General features: G+C 35.0%; 2 protein-coding genes across 2 annotated transcripts in view; one reads left to right on the top strand and one right to left on the bottom strand.

Annotated features, from left to right (window-relative positions):
- LOC134853360 (flotillin-2a-like) overlaps positions 1-27,102 on the bottom strand; it is a 424,983-nt gene that overhangs the window by 347,518 nt on the left and 50,363 nt on the right. The window lies entirely within an intron of this gene.
- On the top strand, positions 293-20,819 carry LOC134852877 (uncharacterized). Its single transcript, XM_063868720.1, has 11 exons — positions 293-619; positions 1,184-1,255; positions 3,302-3,432; positions 5,412-5,488; positions 5,848-6,167; positions 7,102-7,230; positions 12,937-13,210; positions 14,012-14,188; positions 15,026-15,216; positions 16,924-17,049; positions 20,327-20,819. Exons 1-11 carry the CDS (start codon positions 313-315, stop codon positions 20,467-20,469), a joined length of 1,947 nt encoding a protein of 648 aa, XP_063724790.1. The 5' UTR covers positions 293-312; the 3' UTR covers positions 20,470-20,819.

Raw genomic sequence — 27,102 nt, 5'->3', positions numbered from 1 at the left:
TACTATTCTTTTTAAGCAACATTGGCTAGTCGAAAGTTTTTTTTTCTGAAATTTTTGACTCAGGCTATCCAATTTTAAAATCTTGCAAGATTAACATAAAATTGTTACCTTCTAGATTAGAGGTAATTGTGACCAACCAAAGAAAAATTAGATATTTCACTAGAAAACTCTATTGGTCTTATTTAGATAGTAGAGATTCTTTAGTAGATACCTAGAGAGAGGGGGTTTTGTTATGTAAGTTGGTCTTCAATGTTGAAAACGTTTTGGCGACTGTCACTATTTGTTTCAGCTACTCATTTCGTCCAAGATTCTATGTACGCTGGCGAGAGGGGGGAGATCCACTTTCAAGTCCATCCAGATGTTACGAATTTCACCTCTATCAACATGGAACTCTACAGTGCCTCCAGTTCTACCACCCCCATCAGGGCGGGGGATGTTTGTACCCCCTCGGTTGCTTTTGTGGGGGGCGCCAACTACTTCTGTACTGTTCATAACTTGAGGCCGAATACGGTGTACTATGTGAAGCTTCAAGGGTACAACTCGGCTCTGGACAATTTGGCAGATGGTGGACAGGCAACTGGCTTAACTGCCTGGTCCTACCTCCAAAGAATTGAGACGGGTACGTGTCAATTTTTGTTTTGCAAAGAAAGTATTGGCATGAAAATAAGCTGACAATAATATCTTGGACCTATTCAAATTATCTTTGCTTTTACATCAGGAAAACTGCTATTGGCTTGACCTATTTAACTTCAAATTTCAAGCCCTAATCAATCTAGTTTTAATGCATTGCAAACTATTTAGAATCAATTTAAAACTAATTCGAAAATTCGAATTTAGAATCAATTTAAGCAAATTTCAATCTTAGTTTGCATGCGAAGTTTAGTTTATCAGACAAAAGTTAAGTATCAAGTTTTCCTGAAACTGCAAATTTTGTGAAACATTTTTTAAAGAGATATAAATTCTTTCTGAAGAACCATAAGCAAGTCTAAAAATCGTAAACAGTCTAAAAACCGTAAAAACCATAAGCATAAGCCATAAGTCTGAAAAACCAGAAAACTCATTTTCCCTTTTTGTTAATTTTGCATGACTGAGGTACTTAACTGTGCTTTATGTAATTCTTGAGTAATTAAATTGTTTTGATGACGTAATCGTTATGTAACTCTTACGTGATTGATGCTTGCAGGTGACACTCTGACCTTGGACTGTCAATTGAATTCCTTCGTCGTGGGGTTCAAATACGACGATGTCTACTCCTGTAAGTGTATTTGCTTCAAAATTGTTTATACAAAATCAAATTGCGTTTTTTCGGTGCACGCTCCCCCCTCAAAATTAGTAAACATTGGCACCGAAAACCCCTTTGGAAAATTTTTGGAGTCCGTCGTCTAATAAAGACCCCATAGTCTAGTTGGATCAGTTTCACTGCCCCCTAACTAGACCCAAAATGTTTTCCAACTGGCTGACTGATTTGGATTGAAATTGCATAGCACGCCCTCACACATACATTGAACAGCATCCCCCTGCGTCAACTACTCAAATAGCCCCCCCCCCCTCTCCACCCACCCTTATGAAATGAACGACAAGATAAGCTATTACGAATGATACCTGTTTAAAACTCGGCATTGAACCGAAAATTCTTATTCAATAAGTCGATAAAGGAAAAACGTCAGCGCGGGGTGTTTTAAACGTACGTTTAAAACACTCCGTATTGACATTTTTTCAACAAGCTATTATTCTTGACAGGGGCGGATTTAGGGAGACGCTTCTTCCCCAGAGATTTGAACCCATCACCAACCAAAAGCCCCCCCCCCCCCCCCACCCGTGGTATTATTTTATGGCATATATGTTCGGCCGAACAGCCTTAAAATTTTTCTGAAGGTGCCTTTTGCGTCAATAATTACTAATTTTGAAGAGGACCGCACGCAGAAAAACGCATTTTTTTTCAAAGTTTTTCAAAAACGATTTTTTTAACCTGTCTTTTAAAAAAAATTGCCTGCGGCACAAAAACTTCTTTTAACATAGGGTCTTAGTAGTGTTTTGAGAACGCTCGGGAAATCAATTTGGTCGACCTAAAACAAGACCGAAATCCTTTTTGAAAATCCCCCGAGAAATATCTGGATCCACCCCTGATTCAAGAGTTTTCTGTTCAAAGCCGAATTTTAAAAAGCAACCTTTCACAATAGTTTATCTTGTATGTGTGAGAGTTTGGTTGGTGATTCACCAACTACCCCTTCCCACTAATCCCAATAACCTCTTTTCGAATTAACAAAACCTCCATGTTAATTGAGCGCTTTCCATGAGCGGATCTAGGATTTTCTCGTGGGGGGGGGGCGGATTTTCAAAAAATTTCGAAAATTTTGTCGACCTTTTTTTTAGGTCGACCGAATTGATTTTCTGAGCTTTCCTCAATCAAAATAAAGACCCCATTTGACCAATTTTGTTTTGCGCGGCAGGCAAAATTTTGAAAAAACAGGCCAAAAAAGGCGTTTTTAGGCAATTTTTGAAAAATTTTGACCAAAAATTGCGTTTTTTCTTTTTAGGCAATAGGATTTTCACGAGGGGTGAGACATTGAAAAAAACTTCAAAAATTTGTTGACCATTTTTTTAGGTCGACCAAATGATTTCCTTAGCGCTCCCAGAACACTATCAAGACCCTATTTGGACAGAAATTTTTGTGCCGCCGGTAAAAAGAGGCAGGTGAAACAATGGTTTTTGGGCACTTTTTGGAAAACTTTGACCAAAAAATTGCGTTTTTTCGGTCCCCTTCAAAATTAGTAAACATTGGCCCCGCAAACGCCTTCAGACAAATTTTAGAGCCCATCACCAAAAATGGATATCTCAAATTTATACGAAGCGGGAACCTTTTGGGTCGGCAGGTGATCGAATCCCTGAAAGAGAAAGGCGTCCGTACCGTACCCATTAGCCCTTTAATTTTTTGTGTCAAGAAAAATTGGTTTGAAAAATTTGCTTATTAGTCTAATTTGGTGCAAGAACAGCGAGCGAGAAATGTAGTTGAATGAAATTCTACTCTGATTGCAGAGTATCAGAAGTTTATCCTACTTGTTGTTTATTAACTCTTATTATTGCAGTTTTGAGTCAGCCATTACTTAAAAAAGTATGACTAAATTGAGTAAAATTGAAAAAAAAACTTTCATTTTTTAATAACTGTTGTCGGAACATTCTCTGCTACCTGCACAGCCACCGGCTAATCTTGTTCAGGGTAAGCTTGGGTTGAAAAATAGAAAATGAATTGACGTCAGAAGAGAAAATGTGGGAGCTGATAAATATTTGCCATGTTTTTTAGCTAACCCGACCCAAACAGTGACTGAAGTCCAAACATGGACTGGAGGAACCAACCTAGCTTTCGACAGCCAGGATGTAATCCAGACCCAGTACGGAGGAAACGAACCCGACTTCATCATCGACCGAGACCAAGTACAAAATATACAAAAAAAATTTTCATACAACTTATTTCCAGTAGAAGCCAGGACATTTAAATTCAAATTAGTCACATTGCCGTCAGATTAAAGATATCAAAAAGAAACCTGGACTGCAAAAACAACTGAAAAATGAGCGTGAGCATACTTCAAGAAATGTGAAAAACTCAAGATATTGAAAAGTTTAATATTCTAGCCTCTACAGTAACAGTAATTTATTTTTAAAAAAAACTGATTCTAATTGAATCATTCTAGACTAAGGCCAGGCTAAACTAAGGTTTGTCTAATAAGCTTTTACTGTTCCAAAAAAAGTAAGTGTGTTGATTTCAAGGTAGGGGTGGATCTAAGATTTTACCAACAAGCGGATTTTCAAAAAACTTTTAAAAATGCAATTGGTATTTAGACTTTAAATACAATTGTTTGGTATTTGCACAAAACGGTGCATTTAAGCTGGGAGACAGAGATAATTACAGGTTTTTTCCACTTTTGGCCACTCAATTCAAGTTTTCCATTGTACGTGTTTATATTACCTAATCGGTGAGTTAAGGATGTGAAGTATCAAGGAAAAACCTAAGCACGGTCGTTAGTTTTTTCACCATTTCAGTACATTGAAAAAGTTTTTAGGAATCGCTGAACGTAGTTCAGACTCTTATATAGGTGTTGATGATTTTTTTTGTCGTTTTTTTTCGTTTTTTTTTCTCCAGGAAATATCTTAAGACTGTTCATACTCAAATGTACTTTTTCGCGATTTGACTTGTTATTGTTCCGTTTTTTGATACGAAAGGAACGGAATATTTGTGCTCGGGGTGGGTTTTTTTTTCAGACAAATTTCGACTTTTTAACTAGCCATTTTTGACGGAATGTTTTACATCATTCGAAAGGTATTGTTGTTCTGAGCTCAAATTTGAAGATATATTTTACCTGTGATCATTTTTTTGTAAAGTTACGGGGGTTTAAAGATTGCCATTTTGGCCAATTTCAGATAATTAAGCGCGATATATCTCGCGCTATTAACGCGTAAGCGTAGAGTTACTCCGCCTTAGAAATCGTTCCAAATTGGTTGAAAGAAGCAAATGTGCCATAATTGGTTTGTTACAAGGGGCGAAATCTATCCTTTTGTACTTTGGATGGCGTGTGGGGGGATAATTTTCATAAAAATTTTCGAATTTTAGAAAAAAAAATTTTTGATTTTGTTTCATTTCATTGAATTTTTAAATGTTTTTACTGCTCCATAAACCTTAAAAGGCAGTCGGAACATTCAGGGTTTCGCCCTGATACGAGCAGTCTTGTTTATTTTCAAGTTGAGTGCTATTCTTAAGCTAAAAAGTAAGGCACACTCCACTATCACACAGCGAAAGTATAAAGGAAAGTATATATCTATTTTCTTAAGTGGAATTTACTTTTCAGACTTTCAGCGGAATCAAAAAATTACTTATTGATCCAGTTTTCTCAAATTGGTTTAATTTATACAAAAAGTCTCAGTCAAAACTTGTTGTCATTTTTCACACAGCTTTAGGGGCAACTATGAGTTTCTTTTAAATTCGACAATAACGATTATATTTTTTAAAGTAAATCGTTATTTTTTTTGTTTACTTGTGTTCATTGACTCGTTTTGTTTCTTTACTTGTGCTCATTGACTTTTCGAACTGTCTGTTGGCTATGTTTCAAAATTGAAATTCAAAAGTGGGGCAAGTGGAAAAGAGCCGATTTGATGCGCATATCGCTGAGTTTTCAAGCTTACTTAGCGTATTTTACAGTTAGTGGTTTTCTTCAAATTGTATTTTTCTGCGTTCTTCAAATTTCCTCACTTGTTGTTTTTGTAACCTGTGCTTGTAACGGGCCTCTTGGTCTTTGATTGATAAATATTTTCAGGCCTGATTATAGTAACATAATAAATTTTTTTCAGGCAGGCCAAAAGAGTATATTAGACTCGCTGGAGTTCGCAGAAAGAAAAATTTTTATTTTTTTTCTAACCAGGTGCTGCTCTTCCGAGGTTACCCTTCAGCTATCATTGTACAATCGGATGCAACTCAAATCACCCACATCGCCTTCAGGTCATAAATCAGAATATGTTGAACAATTCTTCGGTTTACATTGACAAGAATGTTTATTTAGAGCTAAAAGACAAAAAACGAGCTTTTACGTGTTCCCACTCAAGAGCCATTAATTGTATATATACACTACAATCAGGAAAATTTATCGCAGTATTTAGTTTTGAAACGTCGATTCGTTGCCGATCGCATTGTTAAATTGGCATTCAATTCGAACCATCGATAGTTTTTTCTACATTTTTTGAATCAGTGAAATAAATATAACTCGAAATCCAATCCTCGAAAGTATTTGAAATTTTAACTTTCCGATTCACAAGTGTACAAAATATAGAATATATTCTGATTTATCATCTGCGTTTTAGCTACTCATTCCAAACCGATCAGGTCATTTACGGTCCCCAGGGTACCTTCAACTCCGCAACGGCTAATACATTCTCACTTGTAAATGAACGGATATTCCAAGTGACTGGATCATTCAGCTCAGCGGGAGTATTGGCGGCAATCGGTTTTTCGAAGAGAGACGATGGCGGGGCGGAAGTTACGAGCACGTGTTACGGAACAGGAGACTGCTCCGGGTTTTCAGTGACGCAAACAACAGGCAACCAGTATGTGACTTCAATGTTCGGAGCAACGGACACAAGTGGAGTTATAAGAGCCTTGTCCTTCAGATGGGCTTCAATGTGTAAGTTTATCCACAAAGTGACCATTTTCCTCTTTCCAGAAGAATATTTGGATATATTTAAACTGGATAAGAATTTAAATCTTTTTTTTTCACAATTAATCAGTTGAATGAAAATTATCGCCTCGCGTATGTATTAAAGTAAAAAAGTAAATTGAAGTATCTTATTTTTCATAAGTGAAATTGGTGTTTTAATTTTTGTTTTTTGAAGGCTTAAATGCTAGGTGATTTTATAGAAATTGCAAACGATCAAGTAATAGCTCTGACAGATGTTCGTAAACTGCATTAGTATCGACCTTTTGAACTTTTCACGACCTTGCCATAGTTCTCGTGATAGTGTGACTTCGAAAATGTCCTATTGCGGTTTTACCAAAAGCAAAACAAACTTATTTTCTTGCACGCTTAAAATTCACACTGTAAAAATGAGAGATGGTTTAAAATGAACTGATTTGTATAAACTATTATTGAATGAGCTTAATTTCCACTTGTTTAAGTCGTGTTTTTCAACGTTTTCTTTCGGAAAGTTTTACAAAATGTGTTCAAATTCAGCCTAGTTTAGTGGTTTGACTTTTGATTTCCTTTGAATTAACTTCAAATTCATTCGACAAGTGGAAGGCAAATTGAGTAATAAAACATGTGTGTCATTCAAGGAAAGAGAACCCTCCCACAAGACATAAACATCAGTTTTACAGTAATAATTTGTTTCACGATGTCAATTTTACAGCAACAATTTGTTTCACGATGTCAATTTTACAGCAACAATTTGTTTCACGATGTATTAGATGAAGAGAAAATGCGTATGTGTTGTTAATTGAGTAATTAAAAGTGAAAAAGAGTTTTGAAAACTGCTCGGAGTTGGAGTGGGGGGGGGGGGGGGAGCGTGTTGTTGTAGAACGGTAGAAGATGAATGAAGATTACACCTTTCTTGTTTTTCTAGCGTTCCAGCAGTACACTCTGCGAGACACCAGCTGTGTGATTGACGTGTTCCCCGACTGGAACGACATCAAGGCATACACTTTCAACTACACTGCAACACCAAGTTCCTCTTGTGGATCTACACGCACAAGCGAGTCATGCTATTCAGATCAGACCTCAGTTTAAGAAATCTAGTTAATTATTTCCCCCTATGGTACTCGGCAAAAATATTGCCATCCCCATAAAAAATATTTCGACGGTTAAGCATATCAATGTGATTTTTAAACTTGTTATGAATCCCCCCTTTGGCAATAGAGGGAAAAATTAAAGAGCCCAGTTTAAAACTAATGCAATGTATAGTTAACGTCAAATTGTTGGCGTGGCGTTTTTTGGACGTTTTTTGGTCAACAAATCTGAACGAAGTCGATAAAACTAAAACTGCTGAACGGACGTCTGAAACAATATTTTACCTCATTTAATTCTGTAAAAAGCTGTACATAGAAGTTGCAAATTTTTGCTTTAAACGAGCAAGTAAACGGATTTTGGTTTTCACGTTTTTGTCGTTTTCTCTGCAGCTGTTAAAGATATTGAAATTAAAGTTTGACAAATGCTAAATTAAACTGTTTGAAAAAATTATCCGGATCAAAATTGATAATTCTTTTGAAGGCGCAAAATGGCCAGTAACTCAGATCTAATTTCAGAGGTGTTCATGCTCTGAAAACATCTTCAAAAATATTAAACAGATTTTCAATACGAGGCCAAACTGTGCATTTTGTGAATTGCAAGCGGATTCCGCAACAAGGACGCTCCCTTTGTTCTTCTTTTGTTCTTTGGTTTCCTTTGACTTTTCCGATAAAATTTTAACATGTTTAAAGACTTGTCCGCGAACATACAGGCACACATTTGTGCGCCTATCCAGTGCACAGTTTGGCCTCGTTAAGTTGAATTTTTGAGTTTAAATTGGTTTTTTGGGAAGCTTATTACCGCCATTAGTCTCTGCGCTGCGCAAAAATCACAGACAAAATCATTGAAAGAGGTAATAACGCCATTGGACTCTATACCGCGGAAAAATAACAGAAAAAAAACATTGAAAGAAGTAGCACCGCCATTAGACTCTGCGCCGCGGAAAAATCACAGTCAAAAACATTGAAAACGCTAATAGCGCGACGCCAAAAAATAACAAACTTTTACGTGTAATTTGGGGCTGATGTTCGAAATAAGCCAACAAAAGAGCTATTCAACTAATGTTTGAAAAAAAGCATCTCGAACAATGCACAGTGTTGACCCAAGCAGATATGCTGTCTAACAATTTGTCTAGTTTTCTGGCTTAAGCGCCAAAACAAAAATACCGCCTTTTTCGGCGCCACACCAATTAACTTTTTAATTCTTTTGTCTGTGATTTTTCCGCGGCATGTAGTCTAAGTGGAGATCATCAGCTTCCCAAATATCCAATTCGAGGCCAAAAATGTTTCCAGGGCAAGAACACCTCTGAAACTAGTTATGAGTTTCTGGCTATTTTGCGCCTTTAAAACAAAATTTATCAATTTTTGATCTGGTTATTCTCTTCTAAATAGTTTTATCTATTATTGTCAAATTTTCAAGTCTATATTTTTAAAAGATGCGGAGAAAACGACCAAACTTTTTAAAAAATTTCTTGTCTTTCCATGTTGAAATCAAAAATTTTGCGATTTCTGTTTCCTGTGACAAAACTTTAACGATAATATGTCGCAAAAAGTTCGGAAAGACTAACTAATTTATTAAAATCACTTGCTGATTTAAACTATCCGCACAAAATGAACAAAATCCAAAAATTCAAACGTGCTTTTCTCTGTTGGTTGAAAATGGAAACAAAATTACAAAAAAAATGTGCTTCGATTTTTAACTGGCTTATCTTAGTGCAATTTAAAAGTCGGAAATTAAGTTTCTTTCCAAAAAGGATAGTTTTGGTTTTTATAGCCAGCCAGAAATTTTGTCCAAACTATTTTGTCAAGTGATGGGGGAGTTATATCCAAATAATAGTGTTAGACAGCCCAAAAAAATTCTAAAGGTGCATATGCTTCTAAAAATTGCTCAAAACATTTAGAATTTGCTCTCAAGCAAATAATGTTAATTTTTCTTAATCAAATAGAATTTTTTTGGCTATCAATCAAAAATATATGCATTTACAAATACTTTTGGAGATTACAATCTCCTAGAACTTTGTTGGATTGTGATATTACCTGCTTATCAAATGGAAAAGTAGTTTTAGCGTAATCTTTCCTTGAATAACAAAAAACAAAGTTGTCTCTTTTTCAGTTAAATTTTAAGTTTTTCAATTATGTTAAATGTTAAATTTTTAAACAACTTTTGATCTCGCCCGTTCCTTTTATAGTCAACATAAATTGACCAAAACACGTCTGAAGCATTCAATTTTAATAGTTTTGTCCTTTGAATATTTAAAATAGCACTGTTTTTTGTTAAAAAAGAAAATCGCTTGCAAAAACTAATTGCTTAGATCAATTTTGTTTCTCAAGATTGTCTCAAACATCAAAATTGCCGGCAAAATTTTGCCAAATCGGTAAGATTGCTCTGTTGGAGTAAATAACCGTTCGAAATTTTGGCAACTCGCTGTAGCGAATGCGGTACTAATTACCTGTTAGGTCCCTTGACAAAACTAGGTTAGATACTTGGTCCCGCTTTTTTTCCAAAAATCAAGAGCCAGCACGGGATTGATAACCGGATTTGTACCCGCTAGACTAACTAGGCCGGTTACGACAGGATGATAGAGAAACAAAAATGCTTTACTGTTAGAAATAGCCACATACTGTATCTCGGTTTTTATTAGGGATCACTGCATTTTTGAGGGACCACACAAGTAAACTAGTACCACTAATGCCAAATTGTTGGCAAAAGATACTTTATCGTCAAATCTGAACAAAATTAACCAAGCTAAGTTGCTCATTTAGTCATCAGAAAAGCAATATAATCAAAAACACCGTTCATTTTGCACCAGAATTGCTCGATTTATTTTACTGTAAATTAACTAAAAGAAAAATTGTGTTTGAAGTCAATGACCCTCTCCAAAGGTCTCATATATTTTTTTTAACTTGAAACAAGTACTTTCATATCAGTTAGCAGCCAGTCTTGTGGAAAAGGCCCACAAGAAAACCTTTGAGCAAATTGAGTTTTTTACTAAAGCACGTGACCTTTCATGCAACTTATTTAGTTTCAACAGCAAAAGCAAACGCACTAAGTCTTTGTTTTGATTCTTTATTTTAAATGATTCTGGATTGCATTGAATGGACACTTACATTTTAGCCAAATTTAACGACGTCGTTTTAAGCTATGGTGTTCAAATGCAAACTTACGGTACTTGTTTAGAAGTACGGCTCTTCATTTTAATTGAGTCCCTTTCAAAAAAACTCGATTAGAACTGCGGTCTCGCTTGATGACTTGAAGTGAAGTATACTTTTGTTTTCCAAGTGTATGAAAACAAAGAGAAAGTTTGAAAAAAAGGTTTGCAAAACGATGGTTTTATAAAAACAACCATAAAAAAACTTGAAACCATGCTGAGAACTCATTACACAAAGGCTTGAGAGTATATAGACGACTTTATCGAGTTCTGATTTCATCACTTTCGTATCGTCAGGTGGCGTGCCTCATGCTGGACCGGAATGATTGAAATATATTTTGGTTTACTTTCAGCCAATCAGAATTAAGTATTCAAAAATCTCAGGGAAATCGCGAAAATCTCAAAATAAGATGATGATTGCTGGGAAGACTGTTTTTTCAAATTACAACCTTAACCCCGCGATTTCGAAATTAAACCAAAAACATATAATTATCAATCGATTAATGAATATATATATATATATATATATATATATATATTCTAATTTGGACTTCACGGGGAATACAATTTAAAAAACAGTCGTCCAAGTATGAGGAGGATAAATAATGAATACCACAAACAACAAGACTTTGGGCCAAAAATCCTCCTCCAGAACTTCTTTTCTATAAAAATTTTATCAGAAATTTTTAACACACATACTAAGTTTGAAGTAGTTATTATGTAGCATCCCTAGATACGATTGTTTTTTTTTCAATTTCTCATAAAACTCCCCTAAAATCTACCGTATGGTTGGCTCCGTTGCAATTCCGATCACCCTCAAAAATTAATCTCCGTTTTTTTTAGTTGAACCGTGTTTTACAAGACTTTTTACTATCCATTTTTCATAAAATTCCCGATAAAATCTACCATATGGTTGGCTCCGTTGCAACTCCGATCACCCTCAAAAAATAATCTCCGTTTTTTTTAGTTGAACCGTGTTTTACAAGACTTTTTACTATCCATTTTTCATAAAATTCCCGATAAAATCTACCATATGGTTGGCTCCATTTCAGTTCCGATCACTCTCAAAAATTAATCTCCGTTTTTTTTTTAGTTGAACCGTGTTTTACAAGACTTTTTACTATCCATTTTTCATAAAATTCCCGATAAAATCTACCATATGGTTGGCTCCGTTGCAATTCCGATCACCCTCAAAAATTAATCTCCGTTCTTTTTAGTTGAACCGTGTTTTACAAGACTTTTTACTATCCATTTTTCATAAAATTCCCCATAAAATCTACCATATGGTTGGCTCCATTTCAGTTCCGATCACTCTCAAAAATTAATCTCCGTTTTTTTTTTTAATTGAACCGTGTTTTATAAGACTTTTTACTATCCATTTTGAAAGTTGAACTGCAAATGAAATTGAATTGATAATTTCAAAATTATAAGCTTTTCTGATTAGTTTTCTCTGAATCAGTCTTGTTCTCACTTAATAATAGCAAAAACATGGGGGAGGGCGTAGGGATAAACGTAGGAGAGTGGGGTGGAGGGGATTTGGGCAAATGCGGATGGGAGGCAAAGTGAGGAGGAGGGGGGGGGGGGGGGGGGTTAATTTGAGTGGGTTTAGATAACGAGTAGGCTGTGACGAAAATAATCGTTTATAATGAGGTCTTTGGGTCGGCAGGGGGTCGAATCCCTGAAGGAGGGCGTCAACCCCCCCCCCCCCCCCCTCAAAAAAAACTCGCACCTGAATGACAATATAATCGATTTCGTGGTCTAAGTTTGCAACAATAATGGATTATAATGACAGCATTTTAGACAAACATATTTCCATTATAATCGATTGTTATCCATGGAACTCCGGTGCGGGAATACAAAAAAAACTTATTTTATACGAAATTTTTATTACAAAAATATGGAGAAAATTGAAAACTATGGGGAAAGTAGGACATTAAGTATCGAAATCTTTAGTTCCGTTTAAGGAAAGCCCTATAGTTTGATGGGAGAAAAGCACGATTCACTTCGTTACGCGTCATTTTGTAATTAATTGTAAAAAAATATCAATCAATTTTTTTCAGGCAGTTTAAAATTTTTTCAAGCAATTTTACGTTTGTTGATGATTCAGAACTTTTTGTTTGATTTTTCTTGGAAATGAGTTGGATGTGATTTCATTTCTAAGAGTTTTACCTTCTCATTCAGCGCAAAAGGTTATTGCAGCAGCTGTAAATTTTCTATGATAGTTTTTCTGTCTTCAGTTTATCTCGTAACAAATATTTTGATTCGACTTTCATGTGAAGTTTTAGTTAGATTTGTGTCAATCCGTTTATGTTGCAATCAAATTTACCTGGATTTAATTTAAATGTCGATCCTAGCAATAAAACACCTTTTTGATTCGCCCGTTTAACGTATCTCATTATGATTTCTGTCCTATTGATCAGTATTTCAACAAATTCGTAAACTCAAATTAAAAGTGACATTTATGTCTTAAAAACCAGTTTTATCTGCTATAGGCACAAAAATGCTCTTATGTCTTGTAATTTTTAGTTGATGATGATCAAAAACTGGTCAACTACACCAATGGAATTGGACAGGGCGATGGATCTGGCTCGACGGCCGGCGAGGTCGTTACCGGCAACGGGGTCAGCATAGTGCGCCAGAGCAGTTCGGGTTTCTCTCTGGTGTGCTGCTACCATACAAGAGGCAACGTCACTTCTCTGTTTGATACTGAAGCGGAGGATTCTCAATCTGCTATGGGCGTGAACAGAGTACCCTATAAACTGTCCTTCTACACTAATGCAGCGTTCACAACTGCCTTTGGGTAAACCATAATTAAAATATACTTATAATAATAATAACTTTTTTCTAGCCAAAACTTATAAAATGCTTTCTATGAAATAGTACATTTAAATGCTTGGGAGAAAACCAAAAAAGCATCATAGCTTGTCGGGTGGGATCTCAACTGGATAAATTGTATAAAATGGGATCATCTTAATACCCCCATCCACATGAACGGACAAAGTTCAGATCCTTTTGATCCACCCGATGGTTTTAAATAGCGTTGCGCTTAGGGCTATTTTTCCTTTCCCCCACCTACGAGATTTTACAAATAAAGATTTTGTTCAGATTGTTCGATTGTCATGAAAATTGACATGCGGACTGATTAGGTAAAACCATTCGTTAAACCCTAAAACCATTCGTTACACCCTAAAAATGATACTCGTGTGAGGTGAGGGGCGGGGCTGTAAAATCAATAACCAGAAAACCAGAGTGGTATGGGCAACTCTTAAAAATGAGTTTAAAAAACTCGATTCTGATTGGCTGAAAATTCGAGCCAAACCAACATCTTCTTATCTTCTCCTCTATTTGGCATTCGGGGGAGAGAGAGGGTGATGTTCACTTGGACTTGAGCCTGAAAGAGTTTTAAACAAATAAGATGAGACGTTATAACTATTCGGGAATTTAGTTTTTTGTTTCCATTTTAACTGCGGTTATAATTTTCGTCTTAATTCCCGGAGAAAATAATACTGAATGCACCAGCCAACGTTCAGAGAAACGTACTTTTAATTGCTTTTCCGACTCAAATTATCTATTTTTAAACGCTAATGGATCTTTTGTGCAGAGCGGACAGTGTCGTGAACGTTCTGCTGGACGCCCCGTTCTACTTCGGGGTCACTTTTGAGGACGACAACCCGGCCATCCTGGGGGGCATGACCATCTATGCACCAGAGTGCTGGGCAACTCAGACCTCCAGCTCAGACAAGATCGATGGGTCATACTTCACTCTGGAACAGAATGGGTAAGTGTCAATCCGGGGACGGGGGGGGGGGGGGGGGTTGATAGTCTCATGAAAGAAGGCCAAATGTGCAAAAATTCTAAACCAACCAGAGCCCTTTAATTTGACCAAAGTGATTTTACCGATTTTATGTTTTTTTTTCCGATATAGAGTTTCTAAATGGTGAGTTCTGATTGGCTTACTTTTTTGGGCATTTATTAGAGCATCTCCCCTATCAATCTCAATCAAAGTTTGGGGGTTGGGCTGTGGCCATTTTTTATTTCTGTGTTTAGTAATAGATCATATGGGATCATTTCTAATGACGTAATGAGATCATGCCGAAAGAGATCTGTCTATTCTTAATGAGGCGTTACTCTCTTTTATTTGGCCCTGTGAAATTCTGTTACCTGCTGAGCTTAGAAAAAATTGCAGGTGGCTAAAAAATAACACATCACCTTATTTGGTCTAGAAATTTCTCGAATTTGTCAAAGAAACAAAACAAAATATTTAACAGTTTTGCCAAAGAACTACCAAGTTGTGGAATGACACATCATTACGAGGCAAACAATATATTTTGTGAATACTATCAGTTTTTTGCTAAAAACCGATTTTGAGTGGAACCAGCAAAAAGTTGTATCGCTCCAAATCTCTCCAAAAGCAGCCAAATTTATCGAATCTGGACCAAACATTATGGAATCCAGAACAGTAGCGAAAACCATAAACAAACAAAACTGCTCGTATCAGGGTGAAGCCCTGAATATCAGAGACGCATGTTCGATTCGTATTGTCACTGCTTGGCTAATTAGTTATCAGTTTATTCAATAGGTTGCTTTATGCTATCACTGTTGTTTTCGTTTTCAGATGTCCGACTGACTTTGACACTGGAGCTTTCGAGCGATACGAGACTGTTCGGAGTGACAGTGGCAACACTATAGACCCCCTGTCGTACCGTGCATTCGCGTGGGAGTCGAACGCGGCTGGCGTTGTGTACATACACTGTACTGTGAAGGGGTGCATCAGCGACAACGCCAACGAATGCATCGCATCTACAAGTCAGTTCGGCTATTTTACCAATCTTCCCCCTTACACTCACTGCCTCGGACACCCCCCCTCCCCCTTATTTATCCACCCCCCTTCTGCATACCTGCATTTAAAATTTTACTAAGAAAGTGTTGGCAGTAGAATTTTTTGATATGAATAAATCATACACAAAAAGTCACAAAATACAAATGCGGATCAATTGAGAAATCTTCTCCTCAGTTGCGCGAGTTTTTGTATCCACTCAAGTTATTTATGCCGAGAAACACCCACTTTTCCTTGGCACAAATAACTTCAGGGGATCCAAAAACTCGCGCGAATGAGGGGGAGATTTCTCAATTGTACCGCTTTTAGTTTTTTTTCTTCAGAATCCGAATTAAAGGATCTGACTTTTTGGCTGTTCAGCTAGACCAGCTTTAGAAACATTGGTTTGAAAATTGGTTCTATTGCTAAATGATCCACCTTAAATAAGTAAGTCCTAGAAGTTTTAATGGACCTCCCTTTCAAAACCGGAACCCTTGTTCTTAACCCTGAATGTTGCGACTGCCTCTTAAGGTCTTTAGGGTAGTGTTCGCTTTAAGCAATGATGAAATTTTGAAGGAAAAAAAAAGAAAAAAAAATCGTTTCAATTTTATTTTAAAACCACTGAAAACTAAATTTGAGAGGGGAACAAGCGCAAAAGCAAGGTATCGGTTTTGTTAAAAATCTCCAACAAGAGCAGTACGTCTTCATTTTTGGCCTGTTTTTTTCTCGAAAGTTAGCGAGTAGCCCAGAAACTTTTGAAATCGTTTTGTATCAATGTAGTTTTTTCGAGAGCTCAGAAAATTGATTTGTCAGCATAAAAAAAAACGAATTTTAAAAGAATCCGCCTCCCTCAAAAAATCCTAGATTATTCCTTGCTCTTCAACAATTTCAACCCAAACAATACTTGCAGCTCATATTATACACATCGTTTACACTCAATCACTTGCTTTGAATAACGAGTTCTTTTCAAAAGAAAGCTTTGATGGTTAAAATACAAATAATACTCAAAACTCACCTGAAGCTTTTGTATACGCATCAAGAATAGCGACGCCGCTGAATTAGTCAATACTAGGGATCCGGGGTCAAAAAAAATGTCATATCAGGCGCGGATCTAGGAGTTTCTCGAGGGTGGGATTTACAAAAATAAATTGAAAATTTTGTCGACCTTTTTTTTAGGTCGACCAAATTGATTTTCTGGGCTCTCCCAAAGCACTACAAAGACCTCAATTTGACCAAATTTTCTGCTCCGCAGGCAAAGTTTTGAAAAGAAAGGCCAAAAAAGGCGCTTTTTAGGCAATTTTTGGAAAATTTTGACAAAAAATCGGGTTTTTTCGGCGCGCGCTCCCGCCTTAAAATTAGTATATATTGGCGCCCAAGGCGCCTTTAGAAAAAATTTAAGGTCAGTCAGCTAAAAAGTGATGTCTCAAAATAGTATAAAGGGGAGACCCTTTGGGTCAGAAGGGGTTCCAATACTGGGGTCCCGCTACTGTGTCATATCAAATATTGGAAATACTCAAAATTTACTCAAAGTTTTGCTTGTTTGGTCCTCCCAAAAAATTTATGATCTTTTTTTTTTTAATTCTACAAATGAGCCCATAGGCCTAAATACATTCCAGGCCTGCATTCCTGTCAGAATTTTTTAGAAACAGTTTGAACAAATCTGAACAATGTACGTTTTTTTTTCTTCTTTTTTTCAGCGAATAACTCGTGCAGCAGTACGGGAAGGGCCAGGCGTGCGGTGGATAGCGGAGTCACTCTTCCCGAGATGACCATCACTTCACAGCCCCTGTTTGTAGCCAGACCCAAACGACACATCACCCTCGGTATGTTTCTACGATGACTCATTCACTACCCCCCCCCCCCCCCGCTCTTCCCTGCATATGATACCCATCAGCGAATTTCCAACTTTATAAGGGCGAATTTGATGACTATTCAAAATTCTGCGAAATTTATAACCCATTTGTTTTTAACCTAGCTCCTTCAACTCTTCTCAGTTCCATACCCCCCCCCCCCCCCCCCCCCACCCGAAAAAAATTCAATTTTCCACTTTCTTAGTTGATCTGTGTTCTTATGGCTGAATGCGTGATGTTACGATAAAAGATATGAAGTAGTAATGCGTGTTGCATATAATGACCACCTAAGAACATTTTTAAAAACTGAAATTCAAATGCGGGACTGGGAGCTAACAAAACAAAAAACTGACGACAATTTGCCTCTAAATATTTGATGACTGACGTCACATCTTAAGTTTTTAAAAATATTTAATAAAGTTCTCAATTTCGAAGAATAATGAAAACACGTACCTGTTTAAGAATGCGATAGTTGCTTTGACTGGGTGTGCACTCAGGCGAAAACAAACAAACTAGACTTACTTTTCAAATAAGTTCGAAAATCAGTTGATTTGTTGTGCGAATAGAAATTTAACTATCGGCTACCGGTGTTAAGTTTACATGAAAAACAAGACTGCTCGTATCCGGGCGAGGTCCTGATTGTTTCGACTGCCTTTTAAGATCTATGGAGCGGTAATAACCTGAAAATTAAAAAGTTATAAAATGTTTTTTTTTTTAATTTATTTTTTTTTTGTAAAAATCAGTTCCCACTACGTCATATAAAGTACAAAGGGATAGATTTTGCTCCTAGTAGCAATCAATTATGGCAAATAAGCTTCGTTCAACCAATTTGGAACGACTTCTAAGACGGATTAAATCTCCGCTTACGCGTTGTTTGTCCCAAATTGGCCAAAATGGCAATCTTTAAACCCCCATAATTTTACAAAAAATTATCACAGGTGAAGTATATTTTCAAGTTCAAGCTCAGGACAACAATACGTTTTGAATGATATAAAAACTTCCGTCAAAAATGGCAAGTTAAAAAGTCGAAATTTGTCTGATGAAAAAACCACCCTAGCACAAATGTTCCGCCCGCACTGAATTTCCATAAATAGTAATCGATTATATTGTCGTTTCATAGTCAGCATTTATAAAACTACAAAATTGAATTATACTCTTAGTCTTTTTTATATCAAGATAATCCATAGTAATTGATTATAATTCATTAAAAATAGATTATAATCATAATATTTTCTTAATCAATATAAATCAATATAAAAAAGTATAATCGATTTTAATGTATTTTTTTAGAATTATCTATTTCATGAAATTTGCATTTTTTCAAAATTCTTATTTCCTGTTTCGTACAATTGCTACGTATTATGTTTCATAAATTCTACTTTACGTACACTCCATCACTTCTTTTAACAACTTTCCCAGTTCATCCTTCTCGAGTTTTCCCACCCCCACCATCACAGTTTATCCCTCCCCTAGCCCATTTTACCTCTCCTCAGTTTACCATGCCCATCTATCTTTCTTAACTCCCCCTCCTTCTTAACTAAACCGGGGTAAAAACCGATGTGTGGAACAAAAAACTTGGGTGAAGGGGTTGAACTGGAGAGTGGAGCAAATACGTGTAGTTTAAACCGAGTAACCCCTTCCTCCGTCCAGGTTCAATGAGAAACAAACTGGGGGGAGGGGGTAGACTGAATTTTTTGGGGGGAGGGTTGGGCTTTGCTGTAAACTTTAGTAAACAAGGGGGTGGGCGTAAGGATAAACGTAGGGGACTGGTTTAATTGCAGGTGTAAGAGGGAAGGGGCAAATCAGGATGGGAGGCAACGTGAAGGGGGGGGGGGGGGGTTAGTTTGAGTAGGTTTAGGTTGCGAGTAGGCCGTGAGCAACGCAGAAACTTTGCGAGTTTTGCAAATAATTTTGTTTGAAAAATGTAAAGTTTATAAACCGTTATAATCAATTGTAATGGATTTCAAATGAATTATAATCCGCCGTTATAAAGGATTTTAATGGATTGTGTTTTATGAAAACAATCGATTATAATGACCTTTTAATCAATTTCGTGGTCTAAATTTGCAATATTAATGGATTATAATGATCACCTTTGTATACGAAAATTTTCAATAAGAATCGATAATTATCCATGGAAACCCGGTGCGGGCGTTACTTTCATTAAGAAACTCGGCACTATAAATGTTAAAAATGTGAAACAACATCGGTCGCCATTGTTAAATACTCGATGTTCCTTGCAAATTTTTAGCGACGAAACAACAAAAAAAACGGAGCAAAAACTAAATTTTACCGGGACGCGGTCGAGCTTTTATCAGCTCAGTAGACAAATATACTACCACTGAGCCACGAAATTTTAGTTTCGACCAAATTATAGGCTTTATTGAATCACTCTAGTATTTGAAATTTACTAGAATGAGTTTAGCTTTAAGAGTCTTAGCCCTGACTTTGTCCTTTTCCAATCAAAGCTGCTCAAAATTGTTAACAAGGCTTTTTGCATGAAAGAAGTGTTGCAAATTTTTCTTCATCTGAGCACGCTGATACATTTCAATGCATTTTTAACATGAAGAGTTATTTTAGTTTAAAAATTAAATTTCGAAAAAAAAAAACAAAGGGAGGAAAATAGGAAATTAGCCCTGATTTTGGATCTTGTTAACTATTTCCACCCCTTTTGGATCTTGTTAACTATCTCCCCCCTATACATGTATTACTTTTGTTAACCATTTGTGTATTAAATGTGCATTTCAAAAATGTCAACAGTTAGGTGGGTTTTCTTTTTCGCCCCTTCGTATTTGTATTATTCACTATTTATACAATACCCACGTAAAAATTTTTTAACTATCAATGTTTTCTGAAAATTGTTTTAAGCTATTGAAAATGTGGCCGCCAAAGTTGATTTTTTAGAATCGAAATAGGAGGGAAATAGTTAACAAGATCCCTGATTTTTTACGAATTGTGCTGAAATATCCATGAATTTTGGCAAGTTTACCTGTGCAAAAATATTTAAATTATACATGAACCAACGCTGGAAAATAGTGATCACTGGGATACCATATAAAAAGCGATAATTAACAATGGGACTTCAACCCTGTTAATTAAATTTCGGCTGATAAAAATTGCTTTTTTGAGTTATTTTGCTAATTGACACACGTGCTAATAGGCCGGTCCACGAACATTTTCAAAAAAATTTTACCATTTTGATTGTTTAATTTTTCGGGTTTTTTCTTAAATATTTTGTTTTTTATTTCAGAATCTCAGCGTGAGTCATTCCTTGGAGCTCATGCTTCTCAGCTTGCTATCAGTTTCGTCGGCGGCATGATGCTTCTGCTAGTGAAGACAGGCTTCTCATGGGCGAAGCAGAGAAGAGGGCAGCGAAATAACCACATCCAATAAACCAGCAGGAGATCACTCGGCAGCACAATGAAGCCGATTTTTTTTTAATTTGCAGGAAGCTATATACCCAGAGCCTATACTTTATTTTTCACGTGGCAGCTCTCTTTCTAAATTGTTTTATAAGGCCTAAAGATCCTATTTTTTTGTTTTGATGAAAATTTTTTTTCTCTCATGGGTCAAAAAATAATTGGAGTTCGAATGTTAGATCATGCAGAAAGCTCGTCACTAACATTTTTTACGAAACAATTATTTCTGAATATTATTTTGTAGCTATTGTAAATGTGCTTATACTGCTGAAATACTATTTTATATTGAAAGAGAACCAAATTAGTTTGTAAATAAACTTCAATTCAAGGAATATAAAACTTCAGAAATTTTGTGCGGTCAAGCAAACTGAGAAAAAGACTAGAATAAAAGTTTTGTATCAGTAGCACATAACTTGTCAAGACAATATTTGTTGCAAAAAATTAGGTTGAGAATTTAGTTTTTAACGCAGCATAAAATTCATAATATACATAATCAGCGATACATTTACGTAGTTAATGAAATGCAAAATTTGCCGTATTTAGGCAAAAATAGCATTCTGAAAAAGACCAACAACATAAACTGAAGAATCATACAAATTCACGTTAAATTAGCTTTTCAAGGCTGTAGAATAATATTTTTATCTTCCAAACAATTTCTTGGCACTGTATATAATGTCAGAATTCTGCAACAATCTTGCAGATTTTTGCGCAAGACTTGCAGTTCGAATTGTGAAAACAGATCTTCCAAGCTTAATCCGAAACCATCAATCCTTCAGAAGAATTTTGCAATTTTTTCATTCCAATTCTTAAACAGAACTCATTGAAAAAGAACAACTTTAACTAAAAACACCCGAAAAAATTAATGTAGCATTTTTGCGTAAGACATGTATTCACAATGTTATCTACACTCTCAAAAAATCTGTAAAAATTTTGCATTTTGATGGCAAATTGACTTTAGAAAAACCAGCAATTTCAAGGCTTTTTTTGCATTCGAAAATCAAATTTTAAGTCTTGCGACGGGTAATTCGAGACAGCAAGAGTTTATCTGACATAATTGATCAGAAAACTTCAAGTCTTTTTGTTTTCAAGGCATCAACAATTGCAGGTCTAAAGTTGCGAGCTAATTTTCGATGGAATTTTTTATATTGTTCGAAAAGTATTGTTGTCCTAAATAATTAAATATTTAAAAAAAAGTTTTTCCCCCTTCACCTATGATAACTTTCCGTAAACTTGATGGGGGTTTATAGATTGCCATTTTAGCCAATTTGGGACAATAAACGCGCAATATATTTCGCGCTATTAACTTGTAAGCGGATATTTAATCCATCTTAGAAATTGTTCCAAATTGGTTGAAGCAGGCTATTAGCCTTAATTGATACACTAGTGGACAAAATTCAACGCAAATTTAAATTTTTATTTTTAAAATACCTAATTTTCAGGAACTGTTTGGGCAATATTCAATTTGAATTTTAACAAAAATTCTATAGCGACTGACAGCAAATTATCTGAACTATTTTCTCTGAAAGTCTCAATCTTCATTTTGAAGCACTTACCAGTTTCTCCTGGTCTGAAAATCCCAGCTTTGAGAATGATGAAAACTGGCATTTTCAGACGCGCAAAAAACTGGAAAGTACTTCAAACTAAAAATTGAGATTTTCAGAGAGGGTAGTTCAGATCATTTACTGTTGATCGCGGTAAATTTTTTGTTAAAATTCAAAGTAAGTGTTGTCCAAAATGATCCTCGAAGTTTGGCTTTTAGTGATTAAAAGCCTTAATTTGCGTTTAATTTCGTCCACTAGTGTAGAAGCAAAATCTAATTCATAGGAGCGAAATCTATTCATAGTTCTTTTGAGCGAAATTTATCACTTTGTTTTTTTATCGCATCTGGGGGATCATTTTCACAAAAACTATTAGAAGAGAAAAAAATGTTTTCTTTTTTTTTGCATTTAATTTTAACATGTTATTACTGCTCGATAGATCTTAAAAGGCAGCCGGAACATTCAGGCCTTGGCCTTGATACGAGTAGTTTTTTTATTCTGTATAAACTCTTACGGTCGCCTTAGCGGTTGAGTTAACTTTCGAATTCTTGACATGCTGATGTAAAATTCTAATTTGATCGATAAAATTCAGATATAATGAGCAGTGTTTTTTTGAAGCGTAAACATGGCTGAAAGTTCATTAAGAATGTCAAAAATTTGCTTTTTTGAAACCCAAAAAACGGCCAAACTAGCAAGCATTACATTGTTGATCACGTGTAATTGTTTGGAATTATCTCAGCTCCATATGTGCACAAAATTGGAGAATTAGTTGCAAAGGCTAACGGAGATACAAAGAGTTAAAGTGGTGGCCACATTAAAAAAAACACATGGTATATCATAAAAAACCAAATTTACATAATCAGCGATACAATTATCTGCTTGAAGAATGCAAATTTTTCCGCATTCTTGCAAAATATACATTCTAAAAAATCAACTCAAAAAATTAAAATGTAGATTCAATCAAACTCACGCTGAGCAAATTTTTCTGGACTGCAGAATAACGTTTTTTTTTCTAGCTTCAAGACGATTCTTCGAGATTATATTTTTTTGCCAGAATCCTGCCAGTATCTAGCATAATTCTAGCATGGCTTGCATTGCAAGTACTCAAGGCAAGTTTTTCAACAAACTAGATGAAAACGAAAACAAACAATCAGTAAAATACGTCTTTCAAAAATAGACAAAATTTGTTTATCGTGCCTCAATGGTTTAGTCATTTAAAACATGTGCAGAGTGACTACATGGTTAACAGAAAACTTTATAAAATTCCATGCCAAAAACTACGATTCCATGCGTCTATTCAATAACAAAAAAAATCTAATGTTTTGAATTTAATGAAGTTTCAAAATTTGGCTGTGGTCTGTTAATTACTCGGCTTTTAGATGTCTTATACTCAAATTGCAGAAGTCTTGTAGCAACCTATTCAAAAAATAACTTGGTTGATATAGGACCACATGTTTTGGATTCTAAGGGTTGAAGGGGAGCAAAACTATATTTAACGTGTAACTAAAACTGAAGTACAAACACAGTTTATCAAGTTTTTCAATTCTTTGGAGATCTAAGTGATGTCGTCTATTTTATTATCTTTAACTGTTTCCTGTAGTTTTCTTAAAAGTTTTTTTAACGTTTCTAGCCTCTGATTTGCCCTCAAAGTTATGATTAATCTGTTCTATCAGTTCGTCGTTTTCTATAATGGCAGTTTCGCAGCAACTAGTTGTTCAACTTTTTGAACATTTATAAAATTCAGCAATGCAATGCAAATGTTTGAAATTCAGCTGGAAACTTTTTTGGCCCAAAATTAAAAAAAGTTTGCTGATTCTAATTGAGATTAAGCTTAGATATACTGAACCCTCTTTTGTGTTTTGAAGGTGTGAAGTTTGAATGCAGCATAAATTACGAACAAGACTGCAGGTATCAGGGCAAACAGTTCTAAACTAGAATTTATAATTGGTTATAAATATAATTCTCTAATTCTATAAAATATTCCTAACTAACCAATGGTAATCCATATCTATTATTTACAATTATTTGTAAGTGCTGAAACTATTTGCTGTTTCAGCACCAGAACTTTTAAATAAAATTTAGAATACAATTGTTCTCCTCCTGAAAACTAACTTGCATAAACCAGTAAACAGTAGATCTATTGAGACTAGGAGATATAAAAATAAGAATAAGATCGGTAGTAGACTAAGAAGTTGCACGAATCTATCCGGCCGAAAATAAGATAGCGTGACGAGCAGACGGTGTATTTTATCTGAAATTACTCATTGAATATAAGCAAGTGGGGCTGCTAGGAAGTAGCACATTCAAATCTAAGCAGGAGCTTTATTTGAGCATATCAGCTAACCGAAACCCTAATTGATAATTCAATTTAGATAATTCAAAGTTCGTCAAAAATTACTTTTCGATAGTTCGATTTGCTTGAATTTTTACAGAACAACCTTGACAAGTAACACAAGGCAGCATGGTACAAAAAGGTTGGAAAATTAGTCACTGAAACAGCGGGAATAGCAAAAAACCTAATTTTTGTTTAACGAACCTTTAAAAAAGTATTAATCCAAACATCTTTCAGCGGAAAAATCCCAAGAGTCAATAAATTGTAATTATTGGGAGTCGACTAAACTAAAAAATTTCGCCAATTCCGATTTGCACTGGTAAAAACTGCCATGGAAAACGTTCACTATGTGCAAAAAAAAGCAGATTAATCATGATCAAAAAGCCAAAAAATATTCACTTGCAATCAGGAATTTTTTCCATAACAACAAGACTCATTTCATCAAAGCAATGTTTGTAAAAATTAATTTTGAAGTTTTGCTGATGCCATTTTTTTTGTTTAGTTTCGATAGAAAAACTCCCCCTTTTTTGAAACTACGAAAAACACTTTTAAAAAAAAAAACAAGAATTTTTTTTGTAAGAACAGGACAATTGTTTTCCTGGAAACAAGGAAACAAGAAAGAATTTTTAATGGAAGTAAGAACAAAACATATTTTCAAAAAAGTCATTCAATTTCTTCATGAAAAACGTGAACACACTCAATAAAAGCATGAAAACGTCATTAAAACATGATAAAAGGCAGAATGAAAATATTTTCATTAAAACAAGCAATCTATGAAAAAAGCATGAATGCTTTCTCCATTGAAACAGGAAAAAATTACGATGAAAACAAGAACGAAAACTTTTCTTAGAAGCTCAAAACATACAATTTTACGCTGAACAAATATTGGAACCAGTAAAAACATTTTCGCGGAAAAACTAACAAAAAAATTTATGAAAGCCAGAAAACACAATAAGACACGACTTAAATTTCATGAAAAAAGTGAACTATTCACTTATAATCTTGAAGACAAAAGAAACAATATTAGAAAAACAGGTATTGCAAAATTTTGATTTTTTGTCAAAGTTTTAACAATTCTGCTCAAATCTTTTGCTAAGGCTTTTTTATGATTTGACTATTGTGCTCCGAGAAACAAAGTCGTAGACTAAAAAAAGAGAACGTCAGAACAATCCAATAAGCCAGAAGAGAAGCCAGAAAACACAATAAGACACGACTTAAACTTCATGAAAAAAGTGAACTATTCACTCATAATCTTGAAGACAAAAGAAACAATATTAGAAAAACAGGTATTGCAAAATTTTGATTTTTTGTCAAAGTTTTAACAATTCTGCTCAAATCTTTTGCTAAAGATTTTTATGATTTGACTATTGTGCTCCGAGAAACAAATCCGTAGACTAAAAAAGAGAACGTCAGAACAATCCACAATTTTCATCCAAACATTTTCACCTCGATTCAAATTTTTCTCCATTTTGAGTTCTCAAAAAAACATTACAATGTGAAAAAAAACACCTGAAACGGCCTAGAAACTAGCTTTATTTTTGAAGGGCAGAAAGTGTTGAGATTGATTTGACTAATTAAAACAGTTGCTTGGAAATACTTCCAATTTATCCAGCAACGTTTTTATTTTAAGTTCGACTAACGGGAATTGTTGAAGAAAAACATTCACTAGTAATACAAGACATCGTGGAAATAGAAAAAATTTATCGGTTCAGCGCAAAATACCAAAAATCTTAATGAAAACAGATTAATGGACAAGCAAAATCGTCAAAAAATGACCAAGAGTAGTTCGAATAGACGAATATTGATTCAAAAAATCCTATCAACCACTATATTTTTAGTAACCAAATTCAATTAATCCGATTGTTTTCGAACTATTTCAAATGACCGAAAAATGAAAAAAACCGCCAAAAAAGAAGCAAAAAGAACAAAAAACTTCACTGACTTTACGAAAAATCACGAATAACAAGCTTTTGCTCGCCGAAAAAATTTCCGTCTACTATTGTTTTTTGAAAAAGGTGTTGGAATTCTGTTAATTTGCTTCTATTTTTTTTAAAAAAATTTTACCGAAACTGCAACTTCTAAAAAGCATAAAAAAATTTAGTATTCAGGCAGGAAACGCTTTATTTTGGTCGTCTGTAATTTTTTATTAGAAACATTGAAATATATTAAGATTTTTAAAATATTCACCAAAAAACTGATTCAAGATTTCTCCAAATTTTTCTCAAAAAAAACCTAACAATTTGAAAACATCCAAAACTGCCTAGAAACCGCTTTTTTATTTCAGGGAAAAAAATTTTGAGATTTATTTGCTAAAAAAAAAGCAGTTACTTGGGAAATTTTTCCAAGATCAACCAGCAATGGTTTTTTTTAAAGTTCGATTAATGGAAATTTTGAAGAAAAACATTCACAAGCAATACAAGACATCGTGGAAAAATAAATCGGTACAGCACAAAATACCGGAAATTGAACAAGAGTAGTTCAAATAGTCGAATATTGATGCAAAAAACCCTATCAACCCTATATTTTTAAAAACCAAGCTCAAATAATCCGATTGTTTTTGGACTATTTCACATGACTGAATGAAAAACCGATATGTGTTGGTTGTGCATTGCGCCGAAAAAAACAGACAAATCCAATTTTTTAGCAAAAAGAACAAAAAAAATCACTGATTTCTCGAAAATTCACGACAAACAAGCTTTTGCTGGTCGAAAAAATATTCCGTCTACTATTGTTTTTT

Source organism: Symsagittifera roscoffensis, chromosome 8 (genome assembly GCF_963678635.1).
Source record: "Symsagittifera roscoffensis chromosome 8, txSymRosc1.1, whole genome shotgun sequence".
NCBI classification, from domain to species: domain Eukaryota; kingdom Metazoa; phylum Xenacoelomorpha; order Acoela; family Convolutidae; genus Symsagittifera; species Symsagittifera roscoffensis.
Note: the sequence above shows the minus strand (reverse complement) of the source record. Positions and strands in the feature narration are given on the sequence as shown.

Bases quoted from the DNA above. Each gene is read 5' to 3' on its own strand.
- LOC134852877 (XM_063868720.1), top strand. From the start codon at position 313: ATGTACGCTGGCGAGAGGGGGGAGATCCACTTTCAAGTCCATCCAGAT. The intron at 3,433-5,411 runs GTACAAAATATA...TTTTCTAACCAG, and splicing joins TCATCATCGACCGAGACCAA to GTGCTGCTCTTCCGAGGTTA. The intron at 15,217-16,923 runs GTCAGTTCGGCT...TCTTTTTTTCAG, and splicing joins CGAATGCATCGCATCTACAA to CGAATAACTCGTGCAGCAGT.